The 25,455-nt window shown below is 48.1% G+C and overlaps 1 protein-coding gene across 1 annotated transcript in view; it reads left to right on the top strand.

Moving 5' to 3' along the window:
• Window positions 1-25,455, top strand: part of LOC142567663 (26S proteasome non-ATPase regulatory subunit 13-like) — a 296,627-nt gene that overhangs the window by 60,301 nt on the left and 210,871 nt on the right. Inside the window, exons 2-3 of the mRNA XM_075677845.1 lie at window positions 158-236; window positions 4,281-4,315. Coding sequence (XP_075533960.1) covers window positions 158-236; window positions 4,281-4,315 — 114 coding nt within the window. The remainder of the gene's footprint in view (window positions 1-157; window positions 237-4,280; window positions 4,316-25,455) is intronic.

Below are 25,455 nucleotides of genomic sequence, written 5' to 3'. Positions count from 1 at the left end.
GTAACATGCCTGAGAAGATACATGTCAGTTTGGGGATAGTCTTCAGATCCTGTAACCCATTTAAGATTTTTGGTGTTGTGAGTTAAAGCTGATCCAACCTTTTGAATAGCACTGGCGGGTTGCTAACTAAGGCGGTGTATTTCAACTGTGATTGCAGGCTGTGGCACCAGCTGACTCTCAAGTTGCTGGCCTTTGTCCATTGCTCGCAGATGCAGCAGGGCAATGCCCTGTTCCAGGTGAGAGCCTGTCCAGCAAATTTTCCCAGTGATGTATTTTGTTGCCCCAGCTGCAATGTGTGCATTTTATACCGGATTAAACCACACTGGGCTTAGTGTAGATTGAGTAATCCACACGACACTGCTATGTAATTGGATTAGATAAACATTATTATGACCCTTTTGCTTTTCATGTCATGATATAGCCGGTGCGAAGAGAGTGGACACACGGTGTTAGTTGGTGCCTGTCCTTGTCTGCTTTCTTTGTGCTGATGACAGGCCTTGTTAGACTTCTGTTTTCTTTGCGGTATGAACCTATGAGAAAGTGCTGTGAAGGCCACCCTGCCATTGAGTGGCAAATGTAGGCAAATGAGGCTCTCGGGCATCAGCCACTGTTATGTCGCTGCTGTTGAGTGCAGCTTTTGTCTTGAGAACCATTCTATAAAACTCCAACATCATTGTAGTGTATGTCCTATGTTACACTGGCTCTTTTCAGTTTGCCTAGTCCTGACAAAATAGGTTCACAATAAAATCAATTTCCTGTCCCAGTGACTTGGTTATGAGGAGAGTTTGCTATATTTTGTTGTTCTCTCAGTAGGAGGGAATAATGTATACATTCACTGCACGCAGAGTGCTAGACCAGGAAGATGAATTGATAATATCTTGGCACACTATAGTTTATGCACAAGACGTTCAGTAATTATGGAAATAACTTGCCACAGATCGCAGAGGACATAAAGGGACACTAATTGGAAATATTTAGTCGACATGGACTGGCTATATACCATTTCAACATTTCCTTATATGCACTTGTTTTGTGCCAATAAAATACTTAGTTCGGGAGAAAATTATAGTTGAATGGGCTGCATTCTTTGACACTGCGACTGATGTAGTGTGACGCTACCATTTGTGTACCACTACCATTTGTGACCATCATTGAGTAACAGTGCCCGAGATCGGGTGCTATGATTTGTTTGCCTATAACGCAAATCTGTGTCCAGAAACCAGCCAGATACATGAAATGGATACAGCAAAAGTTGCTCTTTGCAGTTAGTATAAACTTCGTGAGCCAGCAAAACCATCACAGCACTATGCAATACCAAAAATACCAAAATGTGAGAGCACAGGCAGCATGGGGTTAATTGAAAACGAACTTTCCAGGCGAAACTTTCTTTGGCTTTTCCTTCGACTTTTCCCACTGGTGCTGCTATCTTGCATACCATGTGGGGAGATGGTTCAGAGCTTGCGTATACATGGCAGGGGCGTGGCAGAAGGGAAAGGCAACGCAAGAAGCTCGTTTGGATCTTTCCGTCGTATTGCTACAATGATCTCTGGTGCTCCCTGGGCATTGCCACAGTGCCCTCCTGACTACTGTAATTATCCATGACACCCCTCGAGAGCATTGCAGAAAGTGCAGCACTTACCTCTGCACTAAAGCGCAGCAGTCCAGAGGGGATGTAGAGAAGAGGCAGGGAATGGGTAGAATCGGCACTGTCGTGAAACAAGTGAATAACAGCCTTGTCACTCTTCACTCACAGCTTGCATACATGGGGGGCGGGGGGGGGCGAGGAAAAAGGCGACACAAGACAAGGAAACGCTGCTACTAGACATGACAGCCGGTTGCGGACGAGTTGGATGTATTTAATTTCAAGGCATGTACAGTACAGTTCTGCTATTTCTGAAAAATCAACACTGCGCAAATATGTTAAGACAGGCAACTGATGTAGGATGTGCAGGCACAAAGCTACATTTAAGCACTGTGGCATCTAGTTGACACTACGGAAGTGGCTGAACATCGAATCAACACTTTTGTGCCTGTGGTGGTAGCTTTGCAGCTATGGCATTGCTTGAGGTCATGGGTTCAATCTTGACCTGTACTCTCGTGTACTTAGATTTATTGTACTCTCGTGTACAAAAACTCTTCTTTACTTGAATTTAGGTGCACATTAAGAAACCCCGGGGATCAAAATTAATCGGAAGTTCGCCACTGCGTCCCTCATAATCTGATTGGGGTTTTCGCATGTACAGCCCCACAATTCAAATAAAGTTTAACGCTTGTGCCACGATACGTGGCAGTCTATACATGGCTGTCTACGTTTTGCGCTGTTAACACCAGGATGCGATGTGCTGTGTGAAGCAATGACAATGCTTAATCCTCTCGGATGTTATGAACAATGGCACACAACAGCGCCTGTAGCAAACACGTCTCCCTTAGTGTTCACTGTGGCATGCAGACAAACAGCAGTGGTGCACGTGAGGTAATGTTTAACACCAACTTGCCATTCTCATTTTAGACTGAACGTTGAAGAAATTCATCACTAATTGTCATCAATCAAAGCAAACAACACGGGAAGCTTCGCTTACATCTATTCCTACAGTGCGTAGTATTCGCCTGATTTCTTTTCTTGGTTTTATTTTAACTCTATTCAGTTAATATAAGAATAGAGTAAGCATGGGGAAGCGGCATTTTCTTCCGTCCTACAATGACTCATTATCGGGGATTGAGTACTAGTGACACAATTATGATGAGGTGTTACAATGTCATTGGGCTAGTAGTACAGTGTCTTTGTTTAGTAAAGCTTTGTTTTTGAGCATTAACGCCACCCCACATTCAGCGTATGTACAACCGTCTCTCAGTGGTGGCGTGTGAGCGAGGAGGGTCGGTCCCACAGCCACACGTTGACCAGTGCGCCAGCCTGGGGTCACACAATGTAACCAGTTGAACTTAACCTGAAGGAATGTGTCATGTAATTCAAGTGAGCTATTAGAAATATTCTTGATTATGGCTTTTATGCCTCATTTATAGTTCTATGTCGGACACCCAAAAAAATTCTAGGCTGCTGTGCATATGAAGGCATGAGTGGCTGCCTTTGCAGATGCACCACAATGGTGCACGTCTGAACCGGCTGCAGTGGAAGTTGTCTGCAAAAGTAGCCAGCAGCATGGCTGGGCGCTGATTGTTCTCCTCTCATTGAGCTGCTTCCGGCAGCGAGATCTGGTGGGCCCATACCTCGGGATTTCAGCTCGTCGTCTCTCTCGTTTGTCAATGCCGAGGGATGCCAGTAAAGATGCTGAATGTGGGGCGGCTTTTAATCTATCATCATAGGGTTTGGTAGGCAGAAGTAGTGTTCACATAGCCTGGCATGGAAACAAAAGTGAGCTGCGCACAAGCCACCGACATAATGAGGATCCACGTGCTGAGCAAATTGTTTTAAACGCAAAGTGCATAACCGGTGCCTAGTACTTACCGTATTTATTTTAATCTCGGCCGATATTTTTTGTTTCAAATAATCCTATATCGAACTGTAGGGTTCGCTTACATGGAAGGATTTTAAAGAACGTTCCAGTTTTTAATTGAAATTGATAAATATGGTGCATAACTAGTGCCATCTAAAAAGGTCATTATTGCAGCTGCTACTCGCTGTGCCAGTAGCCAACTGAAATGAAGTATGCGAGTGACGTTGCCATTTTGAACTGTGTCATATCGGCATAGAGGTGTGTGGTGTGGTGTGATCATGATGGCTCCAAACAGGTGATGCCACTACGCTGCTGCTTTAAAACGAAAAGTTGTGCCAGCCACAGAGGCATCGTAAAACTTTGAAGCCAGGCTTTTTGCGATGCTTTTTGCGTGCGCTGGCCGCAACGAGGAGATGACAGCGATAAGGAAGATAGCAATGTAGAATGAGCTCGGCGTTTTCATATTCAGTAAAGGCCGTTTCCATTTTGTGAACGCTGTCCTTGCTTTTTTGTTCGGCCTACATCCGAGGTAAGTTTTTTTCTTTCTTTTTTCTGGCTTCGGACTTTCAGGGTTTGGCTTAGAATCGGGGCTGGCCTGGATTTGAATAAATTTTTTAATGACAAGGCTAAAGCTGACAAAGGAAGCTTCAGCAATGAAACACCAAAAACGGGCAGGGCAGGTGGTAGGCCTAATAGGGCAGCTTGTCGGGTACCGAGACAGCAAGACTGGACGGGAAAGATTGCTGGGCTGCAGAGGTTTGGCGATTGGATTGTCTTCTAGTTAGGGATGCTAGTACTTGGTTTTAATTTTTGGCTTCTTATTTTCAGGTGTACGAGAACTTCATTTCAGAATTTGAAAACAAGTGAGTTGCCGACTCTTTTTTTGCTTTGTTTGCTGGTAACTTCAGGGCCGCACTTTTCTCTTCCCATTGTAGCTGCATTGTTGGAACAAGCTCTCGTTACTGCACTAAGCAGTTATGGGCAGTGGATTGATTGACAGTTATAGACCAGCCATCTGCCTGTCCATGCTTGTCACACAAACTTCGCCTTGCCAGTGTAAATGTATAAATTCGCTGAGTTTGGACTGTGCAGATGCGATAGGGAGATTCTTCCACTGTTCCACAACTGCATAACTCCCTCTCATAGTTTACAAATTGTTTTATCATATTTTGATAATGATAGCTTCAGAAAATCCATTCTTTGATTATTGCAATTAAACATGAAGACATGAAGAGTAGCCGAGGCAAGACGAAGGTGAGGAACACCTAAGTCAAAAGCTGGGCCAATTGGTACGAGATTGAAGGTGAAAACCCACCACAACATAGCAGAGGTACGAAACAGCGAAACAATGCTGCAACTATCAACTGAATTTTATTACTGAAAATAATGAAGAATAATCTATGGCACATGCACGAAAACCACCAGCAGTCCACTGCACAAAACTTAATCGGGAAATGTAGCGATGTAGTCGTGTGCTGTCGGACGACGCTGGCTGAGGGACAGGCTTACTCAGTGGGCATACCGACCGGGGGTGTGGAGCGCTGCAGAAGGAAAGAGGACTTCTTCCGACGAGGACCGAACAAGGACTGACACTTATTTCAAAGGATGGGAACAGAAACACAGTGCAGTAAATTTACAAGGTTGAGTGTGGTGTGGCGCTAGTAATAAAAACACTGTGAAACCGAAACTGAGGTTGTAACACCACCTTTCCCTTAACCGTTTCGCTGTCGGACCTTTCTGGCCATGACGCACCCCCAGTGTCGGCTTGGTATCAGGGAACGAGCATAACAGGGAATGAACATAGCAATTTATTTTTTATTATGATTGGTATACAAATAACATAGTCAATGCAATATGCACATTTCAGTGTTCTGCAGCTGTTGTTAGTAAACATCATCATCATCATCAGCCTGACTATAGCATCCGTTCAACATCCGAATCTGACGATGTGGAACTTGCCTCTTCCTCGCATGAGACTCTGTCAGAGTCCGAATCCGAGCTTGGCTCGTATTCTGAATCGGAAGAGCCACCGTTCCAATGAGCAGACGAAGGTACCGCGCGCTCAGCCATCCGAAAGTAACCGTGCGCAGGGAGGATGCGCTTTCAGTCGTCCACACAACGGAGAGAAATGGGACGTTGCATGATTGTGATGACCCACTGATGGGCAAAGGTTCGTGTTCTCAATGGTTCGGTTGTTTCTCTTAGGCGGAGCCTCCGAGAACCCAATTGAGGACGAAGCCGTTGGTTTGGACGCACACACAAAGACTTTTAATCAAACAGAAAAGGCAAGAAGTAAATAGAAAGAAACAGAAAGCATGCATAAAATAAACACTCAAGAAAACATTGCGGTAAGGAACACACTTAGGGCTTTAACGAGGGTGCTAGTCCGGGCTTGCCACGAGGGCGGGGATGCGTCGCAGTCTCGACGCGGCAACGCGGCGACAAGCTGGCAGAAGGAGTGGCGCCGGCCTCACCAAAGGTCGCGGCGTAGGTTGACCGACCGGGCGCTGGGAGCGCGCCAGCTCTGGCGAGGCGAGGTAACGCTGGCGACTTTGTGGCAGAAGTGGACGGCGGCGGCGTTCTGGCCGGGCAGAGAGCTCGGGCCCGTAGCCCGACTGCTCCCCTCTCGCCCACGGGCACGGAAGCTCGAACGCCGGCCTCGGGTAGCAGGCGGCACGGCAGACGGGGGCGACACGCAAGAGGACACGCAGGGAGATGCCGGGGAGACGCCAGGAGAGTCCCAGGAAACGACGGCGGGAGGAGGTCAACCACTGGAGCGGGCGTTGAAGACGGGCCGTCGGGTTCCGGACCCGAGCCCACCAGGACTTCACCCGCCCGGGGCCTCCTGCCAACCTGTTCCTGTGCGTCGCCCGTCTACCTGAGCGTGCCGTCGGCTCCTCAAGGCCGGTGAGCTTTTGCGCCAGTGGGCAGGACGGGAACAGTCGGGCTTCGGGCCCGAGTTCTACGCCAGCTGCCCGGCCAGAACGCCACCCCCGTCTGCCGTGCCGCCTGCTACCCGAGGCCGGCGTTCGAGCTTCCGTGCCCGTGGGCGAGAGGGGAGCAGTCGGGCTACGGGCCCGAGCTCTCTGCCCGGCCAGAACGCCGCCGCCGTCCACTCCTGCCACAAAGCCGCCAGCGTTACCTCGCCTCGCCAGAGCTGGTGCGCTCCCGGCGCCCGGTCGGTCAACCTACGCCGCGACCTTTGGTGAGGCCGGCGCCGCTCCTTCTGCCAGCTTGTCGCCGCGTTGCCGCGTCGAGACTGCGACGCGTCCCCGCCCTCGTGGCAAGCCCGGACTCGCACCCTCGTTAAAGCCCTAAGTGTGTTCTTTACCGCAATGTTTTCTTGAATGTTTATTTTATGCATGCTTTCTGTTTCGTTCTATTTGCTTTATGCCTTTTATTTTTGATTAAAAGTCTTTGTGTGTGTGTTCAAACCAACGGCTTTGTCCTCAATTGGGTTCTCGGAGGCTCCGCCTAAGAGAACCGTTCAAACATTGAGAACACGAACCTTTGCCCCCATAAGTGGGTCATCACAGTGATCAAGAAGACAGAGGGAGATGGAAAAAGGCTAAAACAAAGTTCGAAGGGCTTTACGTTTACTGCTGCAAGTCGGAAGCGAGGGTGCGGCGAGAGAGCGAAACCAGCAATCAAGTCACTCTTTTCGGAGAGGCAATGGCGCGTGCCTCTGAACTTGACGCGCTGTAGCAGACACACCAACAGAAGAAAAATAAAAACCTTCAAACCAGCAGAGATGGCAGAACAACCCTTGAACCCATAACCACACGTGCGTGACACATGATACAGTGAACGCGGAGCCACCGCGCCACTCAGCAAAGTGAGAGGGGCGAGTGGCAGTCGCACTGTACTCTTCAATACATGTACTAACACAGGTCGAGGTGAAAATACGAACTTCTAGAAAGAGTCAACAGATGGCATGGCCAGTCCAGGCGCGCCAGCTTTGCGCTCAGGCGCAAAATTTTGAACGCACAATAGAGAACATACTGGTACATCAGTGACACTGTGAGGGCGAAGCGCAAAGACGTACTGGTACGTCCGTGACAGCGAAAGGGTTAAAAGAAAGTGAAGCTACCTCAATAATTCGAATTTATGGATAATTCGAACTGTACGATTTGGTCTGGCCAAGCTCCACAGAAGTCTATGTATAAAAAAGCCTGTTAATTTGAAACGCGAGAAGGTTCCACCACGGATAATTCGAACTACGCGCCACTGTGCCAGCGGCTTGGCGCCTGGCACACGGCCAGAGAAACATGCCTACTGCCTACACACAAGGCTGCGTCGCCTCCGGAACGGAGAGAACGGCGAGATAAGGCAAAATCGGGAAAAATCTAACCGCCCGTGGGGTCGGCCAGAAGGCAGCAGCGGCTGCCTCCTGTCTGTTCTACGTGACCTCCAAAACTTCTTGCCTGTTGCGAATCTCGGAGGCTTTGCAAATCTTGTTCAGCGTGTTCAGCACATGTTCAGCGTCTTTGTGTCGGCAGTCTTCATCGGTTGTGCACGTCTGTTTTCAGCTTAGGAGGTACCGGCCGTCGCGATTCTTTGTGATTGTGTGAAGTCTCGGCTAACGTTCGCTCTGGTGGACATCGGTGGTGTGGCATAGTTGGATCCAGAGTTGCGACTTGAAGATGGCGTGTGCCCGCGGCAAATGCAGCGCCAAAACACTGCAAGAGAAGAGTGATATCCTGCGGGAAGTGGACACCGGACTCTTGCCTAAGCAAGAAATTGCGAAGAAGCATGCAATACCAAAAAGCACGTTATCTACAGTAGACTCTCAATAAACGGAACTCCAAGGGACCGAAAAAATTAGTTCCATTTAACAGGAGTTCCGTTTACTAATAGAGATGTGCAAAAGTGCAGATTTATGTGCGTGTACTCTTAAGTGAATGTACCTGATAAGTTTTTTAGAAAGGAAGAAACTGCAAGAGGTTTTGGTACAGCACTCACAAAGTTTACTTGGCAACAATTGGTCACTGTGCACTAAAAAATGCACCAATTTTGCTTTGTTTGAGTCCTTGGAACTGCATCTTTAGGATTGTTTTTTCCATGGCACTTAAGCTTTGGACAAACATTTCAGATCCTGGTTCCTTTAGAAAAAAATTTTTGAGATACTGCACAGCTGATTCTGTTTCTTCAAGTGGGGTAGGCTCCACGGTAGCTACCCCTTCAGATTCCTCTTCTGGCTCACTTTATTCTTCACCACACACCTCAGCAACAATGCTATCCACCGTGTTTTCAGGGCAAGTCACAACATCACCATCGGTGTGCACATACTCATCAAAGTCCAGATGGATTTCCTTTAAAGCAGACTGCTCTACTACCTCCTGCCTCTCAAGGGCATCTTCACCATCACATTCAGGCAAATCCTGCAAGTCGGATGCCTGGTCACTCGAAAAAAATCCTGCGTGCCTAAAGCAATTTGCTATAGTATTAGCAGTCAGCGGCCTCCAGACGTCGGCAGTAAGATGAATGGCGCCAAGAATGTCCACCTTGTACTCCTTATTCTGGTTGATACACACCAGCATCCTCTGCAGGAGACCCTTGCGGAAGCAGGCTTTCAGGGCTTGAATGACTCCCTGATCCATGGACTGCAACAGTGCCGTGGTGTTGGCCGGGAGAAACTCCAACTGAATCGACTTCAGTACTGTTACAGTCTCATGTCCAGGGCAGTTATCAACAAGGAAAAGTACTTTCCTCTTCTGCTGCGAAAATCGCGCATCCTCAGTGTGCAGCCATTTGTTGAAGAGGGCTTGCGTCATTCACGCTTTTGAGTTTGACTCGTAAGTCATGGGCATATTAATTATGCCCTTAAAACAGCGAGGGTTTTTCGATTTCCCGATCACAAGCAGCTTCAGCTTGTCGCTGCTTGACATGTTCGCTCCTACAAGGACAGTCAGTCTTTCTTTGCTCAGTTTGCCACCTGTGCATTTCTCACCTTTGAAAGCCATCGATTTCGTTGGCAGGAGCTTAAAAAAAAGCGCGGTTTCATCTACATTGTAGCTGTCATCGTCCTTGAATGGACGCATAATCTCCGGAAGCCTCCCTGCGCGCCAGTCGCGACACGCTGTCGCGTCAGCTGCTGCGGCTTCTCCTGCAGTGGTGCGAAAAACGAGGCCGTTTCTTTCTTTAAACCTTGTCAGCCAGCCCTCACTGCACAAGAAGTCTGTTACCCCGAGTTGAAGGACAAATTCTCCTGCCTTGGCATGGATTAGTGGTCCGTTGATGGGAATGTTCTGGCTCCGGGCTCTTCTGAGCCACAACACGAGACACTTCTCTAGTTCTTCGTGGTCGCCTTGTCGCAGACGCTTTCTCTGGGGCCCGAATCGTGAACTTTCGAAGACATCCCGTAGCTTCTCCTTGTCGTGCAGGATCCTCATTAAGCTGCTTTTCGGGACGCCATGCTTCGTCGCGAGCGCAGACTTCTTGTAAGAGCCACTTTCGAAGTCAAGAATAATGTCCATCTTCTTTTCTAACGTAAGCGCATGGTGTGCACGCTTCTGTGCCGCATTTGAAACAACAGAGGCTAGGCCTCAACTTCGCGAGCGCTTACAAGCCACCGATGTTAGAACGCCAACATGGCAATGAAGCACGAATGGCACAACGGCACGAATGAGTCTGCAGGGGCTAAGGTTACAGAAAAATTTTAAATCATTTTACCTGCGCCGTCTGTTGGAGCGAATTATTTTGTGTAATAATTATCAGGCGACACTCCTAAGTTCGCTACACATGCTTGTACATGCTTCAGAGCAAGTAACTGCGGTTGCTGCGGTAATTGCTATTGCCACCGCGGCTTCGGTGCGCAAGCTCTAGGAGAAAACCAGCCACCTGCACTCGAAGATGGCGTCATCACTACCATGGTGGACATTTTGGACGGCATCTCCTTTGCTGACTACGCCGACATGAACGAGAGTGCAGTGGTGTGTGGTGCGCTGACAGATGAGGACATAATTTCCAGGTCAGAAGGGCTGAGCCTGTCGCTGCCAGTGACGAGGAGGAAGATAAAGTGCCAGTGCGGCCCTCCGCTGTGGAGGTCATGGCTGGATTGAATGCTGCCCGTCTCTTCGTCAGTTTTGAAGAAGGCGAAGAGGAGGCCTTCAAGGAAAACAGCCTTCAAGGAAAAGCACGACAGCCTTCAAGGAAAAAAGGCAGACTACGATCAGGGACTTTTTTAGCATTAAATTTCTGACATGCCCTACTGCTTCCAAACTGCAGTGTACTGTTGTTCTCCTTCACTTTCGTTAGTTCGAGCTTTCGTTAATTCGAACTGAAGCTGCTTCCCCTTGCAGTTCGAATTAATGAGCTTTTACTATAATAAAAGAGACACAAGTGTCTTACAGAGAAAAAGCAGGAACTCTATACATTATACATTGAATAACGTTTTGGAGGACCAGTAGCATTTATGCATTTTAAATGGCAATGGACAAATATTAAGTAAAAAGAATAGAAATTACGCACGCTACATACTTTTAAATACAAAATGAAAATGTCACATCTCCCCTGAAGGAGCTGTATACAATGAGCACCATTGCAACGGGAAATGTAAAGCAACATTTGTTTTTTGACAATGGCAGGTACATTTACATATAACAAACACATTCAAGGCAAAGATTTTTCATGAAATATATTGCACACAACACTGCTTACATAATGTAAACATGCAAACTTAAACAGTAGTGACACTTTGATTTGGGCAATTCAAAAGGCGCAGCACGACTGGGACGGAGACAAAGAATCACAAACCACAACACAAGCGCTGACTAACAACTTGTTTTATTTGCACCGAAACCTGCCTATTTATGCGCAAAAAAGCTTGCCATGTAGCATTGCAGCTAGCACACATATGGTCACACATGCATATTGAAAAGACAACAGTACATACAATTCACGTGATACAGTTGAACCCACTTATAACAGTATTCAGGTGCCACGAAAATTCCATTGATATAACCAATAATTGTCATAACTGGGTTGCATGAAAAAAAATCAAAATTGGGGAATGGCAGAGCTGTTGGGAGAAAACTATAATGGCGGGGAGGCCAGTGCCCCTGCCCACCACCTTTCTCCATCCGGCTGCTGATTGTGTTCACTCGTTTAACTGCTTCCTGGGCGCACTGATCACGTGTAACAAGCCGCGGCTGTCGGCGTTAAAGGATGGCACTGCTATAACAACTGCAAAGCGGGGTCACAGGTGGCAAGTGATATGCGAGCACCGCCGACGCATCGCTTTGGGGGCCCCAAAAGGGGCCTTTTAAAAATTGCAAGAAGGCTGCCGCGGCAGCCTGTCAGCTTCAGATATCCAGAAAAAACGCTGAGGCGATATCGCCACAAGCATCTCACTGTACTTCTCACTGGCTTGCATGAGGAAACCTTATGTCCATCAGTCTTGCATGCTTTATGCGAAGCTGACATCCTTCTCCAAGGCATCCAGGTGCTCCACGTAGTGCAGTGGAAGGTTCCTCGCGAGAACAAAGCCCCAGAGGGGCAGAATCATCTGCCGGGCCTTCTGTGAGGACAACGTTGAGGCAGTCTGCCCTACCGCATCATCGCTGCCGTTGCTATCTGATGCAAGCATGGTTGCAATGATCGCCTCATTGGCTAGAAGCACTTAGTTTCCAAATCTACAGCTGTGCCCTTTCCTTTCCACCAGCAACATCGTGCATTGTCGATGATCAGCGGGCGGATCAGCCATCTTCCATTTCGGCAGCAAGAAACCACGTGGCCAGGAACAATTTTGACGCAAACAACGAAGACGAACGCAAGCGATTAAGCTGTTTGCAAAACTGCACTGAATGAGGTACCAGGGAGCAGCATGCGAGCCGTGCAGTTCACGTGGTCCATTCATGTTTTGGAGGGTGGGGCAGCGTAGAGCTGTGGGCGCAGACGAGCTGTGCGCGCAGCCCATTCGTATTCGGAGGGGTGGAAGGGCGACGAAAGAGAGGCGCGTGGAGATGGCTAGAAAATGAGTGCGTGGTGGCTGTTGGAGCAGTTTCTCATCGTGCAGCAGCTCGAATTTCTCATTTTCATTTTTTCTTTTTAAGGATTTCGCATTTGGCTATAATCGGCTCGGACACCCAGCAGCCAAACTTTATCGTTATAACTGATAATGCGGCATCGAGGCATTGTAGCAAGTGGGTTATTTCACCATGGAAAACATACAAAAGTTGACAGTGCAGCAGCTTCTCATTGTTACAACCAGTATATTGTTAAAACCGGTATCATTATAAGTGGTTTTGACCATATATATGAAAACTGAATGAAAAAGAGACAAAGTGAACATCCATGTATCCACCTCGGATAACAAGGATGTGCGGCTCACTCACTCTGAGCCTAGGTCGAGAGGGATGGTCCTTGACCATCGTTGATATGGCAGTGTGCATATGGCATGGGTGTGCTGCGGGAATGTTCAAGGAAATCCCCCCTTTTGAAGCATACTATGTGACCTTAGTGTCACAGGAGAGACATTTCTGGCATAAAGAGCCGAATTCATAGAGGAGAGTTTTAGACCTTAGTAGAAAGTAGTAAGAATTAGGAACCTGTTCAGTTCAAGTTCATGAAATGCTGAATGCAGCAACGTTATTGCAATATGCTAATTATAGCAACCTAAAAAATCTCACCAGCAATGCATGAACTTATAAATAGGACTGATGTATGGCGTTTCATCTCACGTAAGGCATGGTCAAGCCTTTGTTGTGCTGTTTTTACAAACCCGTAAAGGATGTTGCTGTTTTTTTTACTATTTTTAGCAAAGTGTTTAAAGAATGTTTCCAAGCAAACCAAAACAGTAGAGCTATTTTTTAAGCATAATTCTTAAGCTGTACCAGGGGTTATCTACTTCGTGTAGACCGACGAAGAGGTAACTCTGGTTGTGGAGTAGGGTTAAAAGTCATTACTCGAAAATGAGCTGGAATTCTGAGTATCGCTGTTCTGAGTTTCTTCAGGAGCTTGTCTTGGGACGGTATGACAGACAGAAAACCAGCAGATTCTCCTGCAGACAGTGAACCCAGCTGCGGGGGCAAGACAGGAGGTACAAATAGATTGTGTAGTTAGAGAACCTCTACAGTGAAACCTCGTTAAACCGTAGTTGGCTGGAGCTCGGTAAAAGTATGTACTAAACCATAGTACTGCTTAACCGGAATAGTGAGATTGCCCACTTACCTGTCAAGAAGGGAACTCTGAGAGAGCGCAATGAAAAGGCAAAACACATAAAGTATTTAATCTCTTCGCGCGAAATAAGTCTTATTTTTGCTTGATGTTGCGGTGGCCTAGAAGCGACAACAGTGGCCTCAAACTGCTAGTCAGCTTTTTCGCCAGCCCTAACTTCTCGGCAATCACTGCATGAGGCTGACGTAACACGCAGCTTTTACCGCTGTCGGGCCTGAATTAACTGTGCTCTCGCTTTATGTGTCGTCCTCAGCACTGTCATTAAGTGACACTTCGGCTATAATTGAGGCAACAGTGGCAAAAAGTCGAACTAGAGAAAAGTCGAACCGTCTAGCCGACACCTTTGTGCCGCAGCAGCAGGGCTGTCAAGTAAGTTCTTCTTCGCATTCCAAATGCCACACACCATAGTCAATGGTAAATCTCTCTCGTGTGCCAGTGCCGACTTCGTGCCGTGTTCAATAGCACAAGCGATGTCCAATTTTTTTTCTATGCGGAGCACTCGGGTTTTGTCTGAGCTTCAGCATGATGCGAGTCCTAGCATGCACAGCACAACACAAGCCACAATGCTCTCCGGTACAGTGTTGAAATGGTGTTGATGTGGCACCCTCTTCCAAGCACCCTCTGCATTTGCTGTTGAAGACCATTCTGATCTCCGAGGCTCATTGTTCTGCCAGGCTGACCTACTGCTGTGATTGTGCTACCAAAGGTGGAAACACAACATGTTAACGGATATGTACGCAATAAGCAGATATGGTTTATGCAGATACAAAATGCATTATGTTCAATGGCAACTGAGTTGGGGATATGAGTTTACTCCTTTAAAACAAAACTGCTGTTTAAACGGGCACAGTTTAACACGGTCTTACTGGAAGAGAAAGTGGGAAACTATCATTAAGGGTTGGGTAGTCACTGAAATGACTCTGTAGATGTCACATGCATTTGCGTTTGCATGATGCAGTTACATGAACACAAGTAAACACAAATCTTCAACAGGAACTTGTCGTATCAGAAACGTTGCGAAGTGAGAAGAGGCAGCAATTTCCGATGCTACACGACGAGTGGGTCAAACACTTCTTCCAAGGTCGAAACTTGCCGAGCCGCCATTAGAGACACTGGCTGTAGTCATGGACACTGCGCGCATTCAGTGTGACCACAGGGAAACACGGACGGAATGCAGATAGCGTTAGCGGTAGCTCTGTCTCGTCTTTCGATGTGTTGCCTTGTTGGTGCTGCTACATAGACCCCCGGCTAGTAAAGAAGCCCGGTGAAATTCTGGAGTCTGAACAATACAAAAGAAAGGCCCGGTGGTTGTAGCCGGGGAAGGGTTTGGAGAAGGCAACGAAGCAGTGGCAACGGAGCTAGGAGGGATGGCATTGTCGGGACTTGTATGGGGCAGCAGATCTTCAATAAGGGCTACATTTAGGTGGTCAATAGACACGGAATCATGGCCACCATGCAAATAAAGCGTACAGGACTTATCATTGCGCTTGATGATGCAATAAGGGCCATCGTATGGGCACTGCAAAGGCTTGCAGACTGTGTCAAGACAGACAAACACATGTGTCGCCGTCTCCATGTCAGGAGGGATGCGGGGGGTATCATGGTATAGTGGACGAGGATGCACAAAGATTGTGCAGAGTTAAGCGCAACTGCACCACATACTCGGACATGTCGGGGCAAGACGAGATGAATGTAGCATTGAACAGTTCTCCAGGAAGGCGGAGCGGCGAAATACAGATTATATCGGCAGGTGTACACTTGATGTACTGCTTTAACGTTGCCCTAAGGCTAAGCAAAACTAGAGGTAAGGAAACTGTCCAGCTGCCTATGTCAGGTTGCGCCCTCAATGATGCCATCAGTGTCCGGTGGAAACATTCAATCATGCCAATTGCGATGAGGCGGTATGCTGTGGTGCGAATCTACGAACTTCTTAGCAAGGCGATGAGCTTTTTGAAAAGGGAAGGCCCGAACTGTTGACCTCGATCAGTGGTGATGGTAGATGGAATGCTGAAACGTGACACCCATCCTGAGAGGCAAGCTTTAGCGACGGTTTCACTTTTGATGTCGGGAATGGGAAACTCCTCTGGCCACCGAGTAAAGCGGTCGGTGCACGTCAGCAGGTAGGTGTTTCCATCTGATGGAGGCCACTGTCTTAGAATGTCAGCATGTACCTCGTCGAAACACTCCGAAGATGGTGAGAAGGAACTGTACGGAGACAAGGCATGATGATGGACCTTGGATTGCTGGCAATCCAAACAACTGTGAGTCCATGCACAGATGTCCTTGTTCGTGCCCAGCGAGACAAAATGCCAGGTGATAAGGTACTGTGTGGCACGGATGCCAGGATGGGAGAGGCCATTCAGAAAGTAGAAAACAGCACAACAGAAATCACTGGGAGCAAGAAGTCTAGAATTGCCAGTATACATGTCGAAATCAACAGTTGTTGGCGATGAGGCTCAAGATACGGACACTGTTATGCGATAGAGCGCACTGACAACAGCGTTTGCAGACCCTCTCACGTGCCGGATATCAGTCGTGAATTCCGTGATATAAGCTAGGTGACAACTTTCACGGAGTGAAAACTTGCTACTGGCAGATTTGATGGCAAACGCCAATGGCTTGTGGTCCGTGGTGATGAAGAAACCTTGCCATGTAGGCAGCTAGGAGTTCACGGCTGAAAGTGCCGTAATTGCTTTCAGTAGAGGAGAGAGCTTGCTTGGAAAGAACGCTGGCAGTTGCCACGATCTGTCAACACATTGTTGTAAGGCTCCAACTGCCACGTTTGATGTGTTTGTCATGTGACAAAGCGGAGCCTCAGTTATTGGGTGAGCAAGGAGGGTGATGTCTGCAAGCTGTGTCATATTAGCCTCAAACGAGCTGGACGCATTTTGAGACTGTGTAATGGGAGCAGGGTTCTTGTTTCCCTGGAGTAGAGCAGTAAGTGGACGAATCAGGCGAGCACAGCGGGGGATGAAACGCTGATAGAAATTGATGAGTCCCAGGAACTCTTGTAGTTTACATATGGAAGGGGGCTGAGGAAAGTCATGAATGACTTGCACTTTCTTAGGGAGCAGCTGGATGCCATGACGATCAATGTGGTGTCCAAGAAAGTCAATGTTTGGCATGGTGAATGTACACTTCGCAGAACAGCGGTGGAGTAGAGGTAGAACACCCGCCTCGCGTGCAAGAGGTCCGTGGTTCCAATCCCGGTGCCGGCAATTTTCTACCGGATTAAAAAAAAAAAAATCCGCGTGTTGCTAAAATTGCATAAACAGGCCTGGAGTGTGGCCTGATCCCAGTGACCAGAACCGGTAACGCACTCCCTCACCAGACCAGGATTGGCCACCCTGGTGCAGTACTTGGCCACAACCTCCTATATGAACACAACAATCAAACCCCGGCCATCAGTCCCCAGCAGCTACGAAGCAACTGACCACGGCGGCGGTCAGACCTGCGACGCAGCAGAGGGTGCTAAGAATCACTGGCTCCAGACAGGCCGCCATTGGAATATGAACCTGGCAATGTTTAACGCTAGAATGTTATCTAGTGAGGGGAGCCTAGCAGTGCTATTGGAGGAATTAGAGGGCAGTAAATGGGATATAATAGGGCTCAGTGAAGTTAGGAGGCCAAAAGAAGCATATACAGTGCTAAAAAGCGAGCACGTCCTGTGCTACCAGGGCTTAGCGGAGAGAAGAGAACTAGGAGTCGGATTCCTGATTAATAAGAATATAGCTGGTAACATACAGGAATACTATAACATTAACGAGAGGGTGGCAGGTCTTGTTGTGAAACTTAATAAGAAGTACAAAATGAAGATTGTACAGGTCTACGCCCCTACATCCAGTCATGATGACCAGGAAGTCGAAACCTTCTATGAAGACGTGGAATCGGCGATGGGTAGAGTGAAAACTAAATACACTATACTAATGGGCGACTTTAATGCCAAGGTAGGCAAGAAGCAGGCAGGAGACAAGGCAGTGGGGGAATATGGCATAGGCACTAGGAATAGCAGGGGAGAGTTATTAGTGGAGTTTGCGGAACAGAATAATATGAGAATAATGAATACCTTCTTCCGCAAGCGGGATAGCTGAAAGTGGACGTGGAGGAGCCCGAACGGCGAGACTAGAAATGAAATAGACTTCATACTCTGCGCTAACCCTGGCATCATACAAGATGTGGACGTGCTCGGCAAGGTGCGCTGCAGTGACCACAGGATGGTAAGAACTCGAATTAGCCTAGACCTGAGGAGGGAACGGAAGAAACTGGTACATAAGAAGCCGATCAATGAGTTAGCGGTAAGAGGGAAAATAGAGGAATTCCAGATCAAGCCACAGAACAGGTTTTCGGCTTTAACTGAGGAAGAAGACCTTAGTGTTGAAGCAATGAACGACAATCTTGTGGGCATCATTAAGGAGTGTGCAATAGAAGTCGGTGGTAACTCCGTTAGGCAGGATACCAGTAAGCTATCGCAGGAGACGAAAGATCTGATCAAGAAACGCCAATGTATGAAAGCCTCTAACCCTACAGCTAGAATAGACCTGGCAGAACTTTCGAAGTTAATCAACAAGCGTAAGACAGCTGGCATAAGGAAGTATAATATGGATAGAATTGAACATGCTCTCAGGAACGGAGGAAGCCTAAAAGCAGTGAAGAAACTAGGAGTAGGAACGAATCAGATGTATGCGTTAAGAGACAAAGCCGGCAATATCATTACTAATATGGATGAGATCGTTCAAGTGGCCGAGGATTTCTATAGAGATTTATACAGTACCAGTGGCACCCACAACGATAATGGAAGGGAGAATAGTCTAGAGGGCCTTGAAATCCCACTAGTAACGCCGGAAGAAGTAAAGAAAACCTTGGGAGCTATGCGAAGGGGGAAGACAGCTGGGGAGGATCAGGTAACAGCAGATTTGTTGAAGGATGGTGGGCAGATTGTTCTAGGAAAACTGGCCACCCTCTATAGACCGTTTTTTCGTAGGCGCTGCCATATTGTGAACGCAGTGGCGCCGCCTATGAGCAGCGCCATACTGGCTTGGGTGAAAGCGGTTTTTTGCACGGCAGGTATACGCTCGGCGGTAGGTTCTGGCGTTTGTTTTCGCGGTCGTGCGGTCTGTTTAGAATGACGCGCATTTTCTACGTGGTAAACAGTTCTGTGAGACGTGCTGAAGTGGTTTAAGGCGTCATGACCGGAATTTCTGCTGGCGTTGAGGTGGACGGAACACGCTGCGCTACGTGCGCGCGCATATTTGAGCCTACAATCAGTCTCGGAGATCAATTGTGTATTTCTGAATGTTCCAATCACTAATGTGACCTTATTGCAGTATTATGCTCTATTCCTAAGCTGCGGTTTAGGAGTCATGAAACATACGCGACGATCGTAACAGCGTGGGTACCGTTCTGCTACGATAGGAGTTGTGCTGTTATACTTTGACAAGCGTTCAAACTGTTCGCTGCAGGTTACATTGCGTGACTACTTGGTTCGATGGATGAGGTTTCCGCCCTTGAATAAAATAGTTTCGGCAAGTAATAGCAGCATACCTTACAGTCTGAATTAAGCTTGTCCAGCAAAGGGAGTGTTTACGAACTGCACGAGCGTCCTAAGCAGTGGTAGGTGCTGGATTACATATATCTTTGTTCTATATACCGCATGGTCCCAGCATACGGCATCAGCGGTTACATATTTATAAACGTTGTGCGGCGTGACTATGCGAGGTCGTACTGCGGCGTTAGCCCGTTTTATCTTGCCTTTTCCAGAAAGTGGATGACAACCGAATTTTGTTTTTTCGGTTGTGTTCGTTCCGTTCTCTACGACGCACTCACATGTATTACGGAAATTTTGTCCTCAAAAGTAGGCATCGCATTCTTTTTATGCGATCCCTCTCATATATTATGGCTGTATGCAGGCCAAAAAGGCAATGCCGAAGCGCACAGCTTACATATGTATTGTGCTGGTCCACCAACCTGCAGTGATCGCTGTGTTGAGCAGCGCCATCAGCCTCATGCAGGAAGGCTAGCGTAGACATATGGTAATTTGAAGCCTGCTAGACTTGAAATGCGCGAGAACGATGCCGGTGCATCACAAATATTTGATAGCGCCTGCCGCTTAGATGTTTCATGGTTGCCTAGCTAGGTTGGCCATGCACGAGCATGCGCTCTTATGCTTTATGTTTTACTCCCTACGCCAAGTGATCAGATAGTGAGCAAATTTACCATTTCATGTTGCTAATACAGAGACACTGGTTTTCTTTGTTGAAATAAAACCGATATGGAGCAAAATAGTTCACAACACATAAACACATCGCGACTGATGATGTGCATACACCGCGGCTGATAAAGCGCGTCACATTTTTGCGCCCCCAAGAGATATTTCCGCCTACTGTAGTTACCGATCCACCGAAAGGCTTCCCTGACGACCTTATATGAACGGACATGGCGTAAAATTTAACAAAGTACCATCTAAAACATCTCGAAATCGTTCCGCAGCTCGCGACAGCAATACTTTCAAGCAGCGCCGCGGTGGATCGCCCAAGCCAGAGAGGAGGAAATGCTCTCCGCGCGCCCTATCCTCCTCGCCCGATGAAACGGTCTATACGCAATGCCTCATGACTTTGAGCGTACCGGAATCTTGGAAGAACGCTAACATAATCCTAATCCATAAGAAAGGGGACGCCAAAGATTTGAAAAATTATAGACCGATCAGCTTACTGTCTGTTGCCTACAAAGTATTTACTAAGGTAATCGCAAATAGAATCAGGAACACCTTAGACTTCTGTCAACCAAAGGACCAGGCAGGATTCCGTAAAGGCTACTCAACAATAGACCATATTCACACTATCAATCAAGTGATAGAGAAATGTGCAGAATATAACCAACCCTTATATATAGCTTTCATTGATTACGAGAAAGCGTTTCATTCTGTCGAAACCTCAGCAGTCATAGAGGCATTACGGAATCAGGGTGTAGACGAGCCGTATGTAAAAATTCTGAAAGATATCTATAGCGGCTCCACAGCCACAGTAGTCCTCCGTAAAGCAAGCAACAAAATCCCAATAAAGAAAGGCGTCAGGCAGGGAGATACGATATCTCCAATGCTATTCACAGCGTGTTTACAGGAGGTATTCAGAGACCTGGATTGGGAAGAATTGGGTATAGAAGTTAATGGAGAATACCTTAGTAACTTGCGATTCGCTGATGATATTGCCTTGCTTAGTAACTCAGGGAACCAATTGCAATGCATGCTCACTGACCTGGAGAGGCAAAGCAGAAGAGTGGGTCTAAAAATTAATCTGCAGAAAACTAAAGTAATGTTTAACAGTCTCGGAAGAGAACAGCAATTTACAATAGGCAGCGAGGCACTGGAAGTCATAAGGGAATACATCTACTTAGGGCAGGTAGTGACGGCGGATCCAGATCATGAGACGGATATAATTTGAAGAATAAGAATGGGCTGGGGTGCGTTTGGCAGGCATTCTCAGATCATGAACAGCAGGTTGCCACTATCCCTCAAGAGAAAAGTGTATAATAGCTGTGTCTTACCAGTACTCACGTATGGGGCAGAAACCTGGAGGCTTACGAAAAGGGTTCTACTCAAATTGAGGACGACGCAACGAGCTATGGAAAGAAGAATGATAGGTGTAACGTTAAGGGATAAGAAAAGAGCCAGATTGGGTGAGGGAACAAACGCGAGTTAAGGACATCTTAGTTGAAATCAAGAAAAAGAAATGGGCATGGGCAGGACATGTAATGAGGAGGGAAGATAACCGATGGTCATTAAGGGTTACGGACTGGATTCCAAGGGAAGGGAAGCGTAGCAGGGGGCGGCAGAAAGTTAGGTGGGCGGATGAGATTAAGAAGTTTGCAGGGGCGGCATGGCCACAATTAGTACATGACCGGGGTTGTTGGAGAAGTATGGGAGAGGCCTTTGCCCTGCAGTGGGCATAACCAGGCTGATGATGATGATGATGATGATGTACACTTGGCTCTGTTGATGATTAGGCTATACTCGGCAAGGCATTGTAAAAGCTGTCGAAGGTGTGACAGGTGGTTGTCTGCATCGCAGGCACAAATGAGGAGGTCATCGATGTAGGCAGAGCAGAACGGAAGACCTCGGGTGACTGTCACGACACACTGGGAAGTTTGAGCAGCATTGCATAGAACAAAAGGCATCTGCAAGTATTCAAAGTAGCGAAAAGGCATTTAGACGGCAATTTTGGGAATGTCTGAGGCTTCGACAGGTATCAGATGATACACCTTGACGAGGTCTTTCTTTAGAAAAGATGGCTGCTCCATGTAGTCGTGCTGTAAAATCTGCAATGTTAACCCATCTGTTTTAATTGTTCTAGTATTGGACACATCGCCCGTCATTGCCGTAACCACTGGTCGTTGCCTCCTCGGCGGTCTTCTCCGAGTCACTACTGCCAAGTACAAGGCAATCGTACTTTCTCACCCTATACGCCGACTAGGAACATCAACGCCGACAGTACTCCACCAAGATCCAGCCGCTCCCTGTCTCCGCAAGGTCGTAGGTCCCCTTCGCCTGTCGTTCATTGCTCTTCGTCCCCTTCTGCAACCGGTCGCTTCGCTTCGGGAAACTAGGCAGTGCAGCTCCCTGAGGTGAAGCTGCAACTCCGACCCTGCCCACAAATCCTCTGTTGACCCTGCCTACATGTGGAAACTTACTGGACATTGAAGCTGATGGCATTCCTGTTAGATCTCTCGTTGATACAGGAGAGATCTCGTTATGAGTGCTGCTCTCCGCCAAAGGCTCAAAAATGTTCTGACACCTGCCGCACCGTACAGTGCACTGTGCGAGTCGCCGATGGGAGTACTTCACCTGTCCTTGGAATGTGCACAGCACGTGTGACCATTGGGGGCCATTATACCGTTGTTCTATTTATCGTCCTTGAACACTGTCCGCATGACCTAATTCTCAGTGTCAACTTCCTTTCGAAACACTCTGACCAAATTGACTGCGAAATGTGCCCGCGAAAACTGCGCTCGCGTGCGCATCCTCAATTTTGGATTTTCGTCACAAGTGCTGCCACACGGTATTGCCATAGCGCATATCACTCCTTTGGAAGAATTTGAGATTTCTTCTTTGACCTCTGAATCCTTCCTCAGTACCAACGGACCTTTGTCACCCACTCCTCTGTACTCTACGCCTGCGGACGATGTTTCTAAGATGATCGCCCCTGACCTTCCTTCCGAGTGAACAACAGCTCTTTGTCACCTCCTGTCATCTTATCGGGACATCTTTGATTTGGATGACCGTCCATTGGTCAGACATCTGTTGTCATGCATCGCATCAACACCGGTGACGGCAGCCCCATCCATAGGCGGCCATATCGTGTCTCCGCAACAGGAAGGGCCATCATACAGAAAGACATAGACAGGATGATGGACAAGGACATCATTGAGCTTTCCATTAGGCTGTGGGCATCACCGGTTGTCTTAGTAAAGAAAAAAGACAACTTGTGGTGCTTCTGCGTTGGCTACCGTCACCTCAACAGGATAACAAAGAAGGATGTTTATCTCCTGCCTCACATTGATGACGCTCTTGACTGCCTTCACGGATCCCAATACTTCTCATCAATTGACCTCCACTCCGGCTATTGGCAGATTAACGTCGATGAAATGGACTGCGAGAAAACCGCCTTCGTCACACCGGACGGTCTGTACCAATTTAAAGTCGTGCCTTTTGGATTATGCAATGTGCCAGCTACATTTGGGCGCATGATGGACTCTCTCTTGCACGGCTTGAAGTGGTCTACATGCCTCTGTTACCTCGACGATGCGATTGTGTTTTTGCCGAACTTTGAGAGCCAGCTGCGGCGCCTCACAACCATACTCTCCGTGTTTCGCAGGGCTGGCCTTCAGCTAAACTCCTCCAAGTGCCATTTTGGTCGCCGTGAAATTAACATGCTCGCCCATCTCGTAAATGCCGCCGGTATCCAACCTGATCCGCAGAAAGTTCACGCCGTAAGAAATTTTCCTGCACCTTGTTCAACAACCGTAGTTCTCTGTGCTTATGCTCTTATTTCTGGTGATTTAAGAAAAATGTTGCCGACATCGCTCACCCTCTCACTGACCTTTTTAAGAAAGACGTCTCTTTCTCTTGGGGACCACTGCAGGAGAAAGCCTTCTCTACCCTGGTTGAGGGGCTTACAGCTTCCCCGATTCTGTCACACTTTGACCCTTCTGCGCCCACTGAAGTACGAACTGATGCGAGTGGTCATGGCATCGGCGCTGTCCTCACTCAGCGTCAACAGGGCCAAAACCGTGTCATCGCTTACGCTATGCGCCTTCTTTCCATGCCCGAGCGAAATTACTCCATTACTGAGAGAGAATGTCTCGCACTCGTATGGGCGGTCGCGAAATTTCGGCCCTACCTTTTCGGTCGGAGCTTCTGCATCGTAACTGATCATCACCCCCTCTGCTGGCTCTCCTCTTTGAAGGACCCAACTGGATGACTTGCACGTTGGGCGTTGCGTCTACAAGAATATACATTTTCTGTTATGTATAAGTCAGGGTGCCTGCTTAAAGACGCTGACTGCCTGTCTCGAAATCCCGTGGATCAACCGGACGATACCGATGCAGACTCGGACATCAGTGTCTTATGCCTCTTTGGCTTCCTCCATATTGGCGACGAGCAGCGCAAAGATCCTGTTCTTCGAACACTCCTCGCCCAATGACCCGTCCCTCCGGATGTTCACCTTGCGTGATGCAACTTTATATCATCGTAGCGTTCGTCCTGACGGCCTGGAGCTCCTCCTAGTCGTTCCCAAGCACCTTCGTCTCGCCGTGCTCCAGCAACTTCACGACGCTCCTACTGCTGGACATCTGGGCATCACTCATACATACGTCCGCCTGCGGCGCCGCTTCTTCTGGTCCGGCCTTTATCACTCTGTGCGCCGTTATGTAGCTTCTTGCAACCTGTGTCAGCACCGGAAGACGCCTGCTGTGCCTCCTGCTGGTTTGCTTCAACCAATTGATATCCCTACAGAGCCCTTCTTCCATGTGGGCCTCGACCTCCTTGGCCCCTTTCCAATCTCCATCAAAGGAAACAAATGGATCGCTGTAGCAACCGATTAGTATGCCACGAGATATGCCATAGCACGAGCGCTGCCAACCAGCTGCGCTACAGATGTCGCCGACTTCTTACTATACGATATCATCCTGCACCATGGTGCCCCTCACCAGTTGCTGACGTATTGCGGCCGCTACTTTCTATTGAAAGTCGTCGATGGTCTGCTCCGCTCCTGTTTTACAGAACACCAGATTGCTACCGCGTACCACACTCAAACGAACGGCCTCACCGAGCGACTCAACCGCACACTAACTGAAATGCTGGCCATGTATGTTTCCGACGATCACCGTGACTGGGACGTCGCTTTACCATACATCACTTTCGCATACAACTCGTCCCGTCACGACACTGCCGAATTTTCACCATTTTACCTTTTGTATGGCCGCGACCTCACCTTGCCCTTTGCCTCATTGCTATCTTCCGCAGTGAAATCACCCAGCACTGGTTACGCTCGCGATGCTATTGACTTAGCCGCCCAGGCCCGAGATGTCGCCCGTCATTGCCTCACACTCTCGTAAGCTTCTCAAATGCGACGCTACGACCTTCGGCATCGCGACCACCATTTTTCACCTGGTTCCCTTGTCCTTCTCTGGGCGCCTTCACGTCGCGTTGGGTTGTCGGAAAAATTACTTTCCCGTTATTCTGGTCCGTACCAGATCTTACGCCAACTGTCCAACGTGACATACGAGATCGCCCCAGCCGGTCAGCCTTCAGTGCCTCCCAACGTCACAAGCGATG

Source organism: Dermacentor variabilis, unplaced genomic scaffold (assembly GCF_050947875.1).
Source record: "Dermacentor variabilis isolate Ectoservices unplaced genomic scaffold, ASM5094787v1 scaffold_14, whole genome shotgun sequence".
NCBI classification, from domain to species: Eukaryota; Metazoa; Arthropoda; class Arachnida; order Ixodida; family Ixodidae; genus Dermacentor; species Dermacentor variabilis.
The sequence above is the reverse complement of the archived record's forward strand: the minus strand, read 5'-3'. Positions and strand labels throughout refer to the sequence as shown.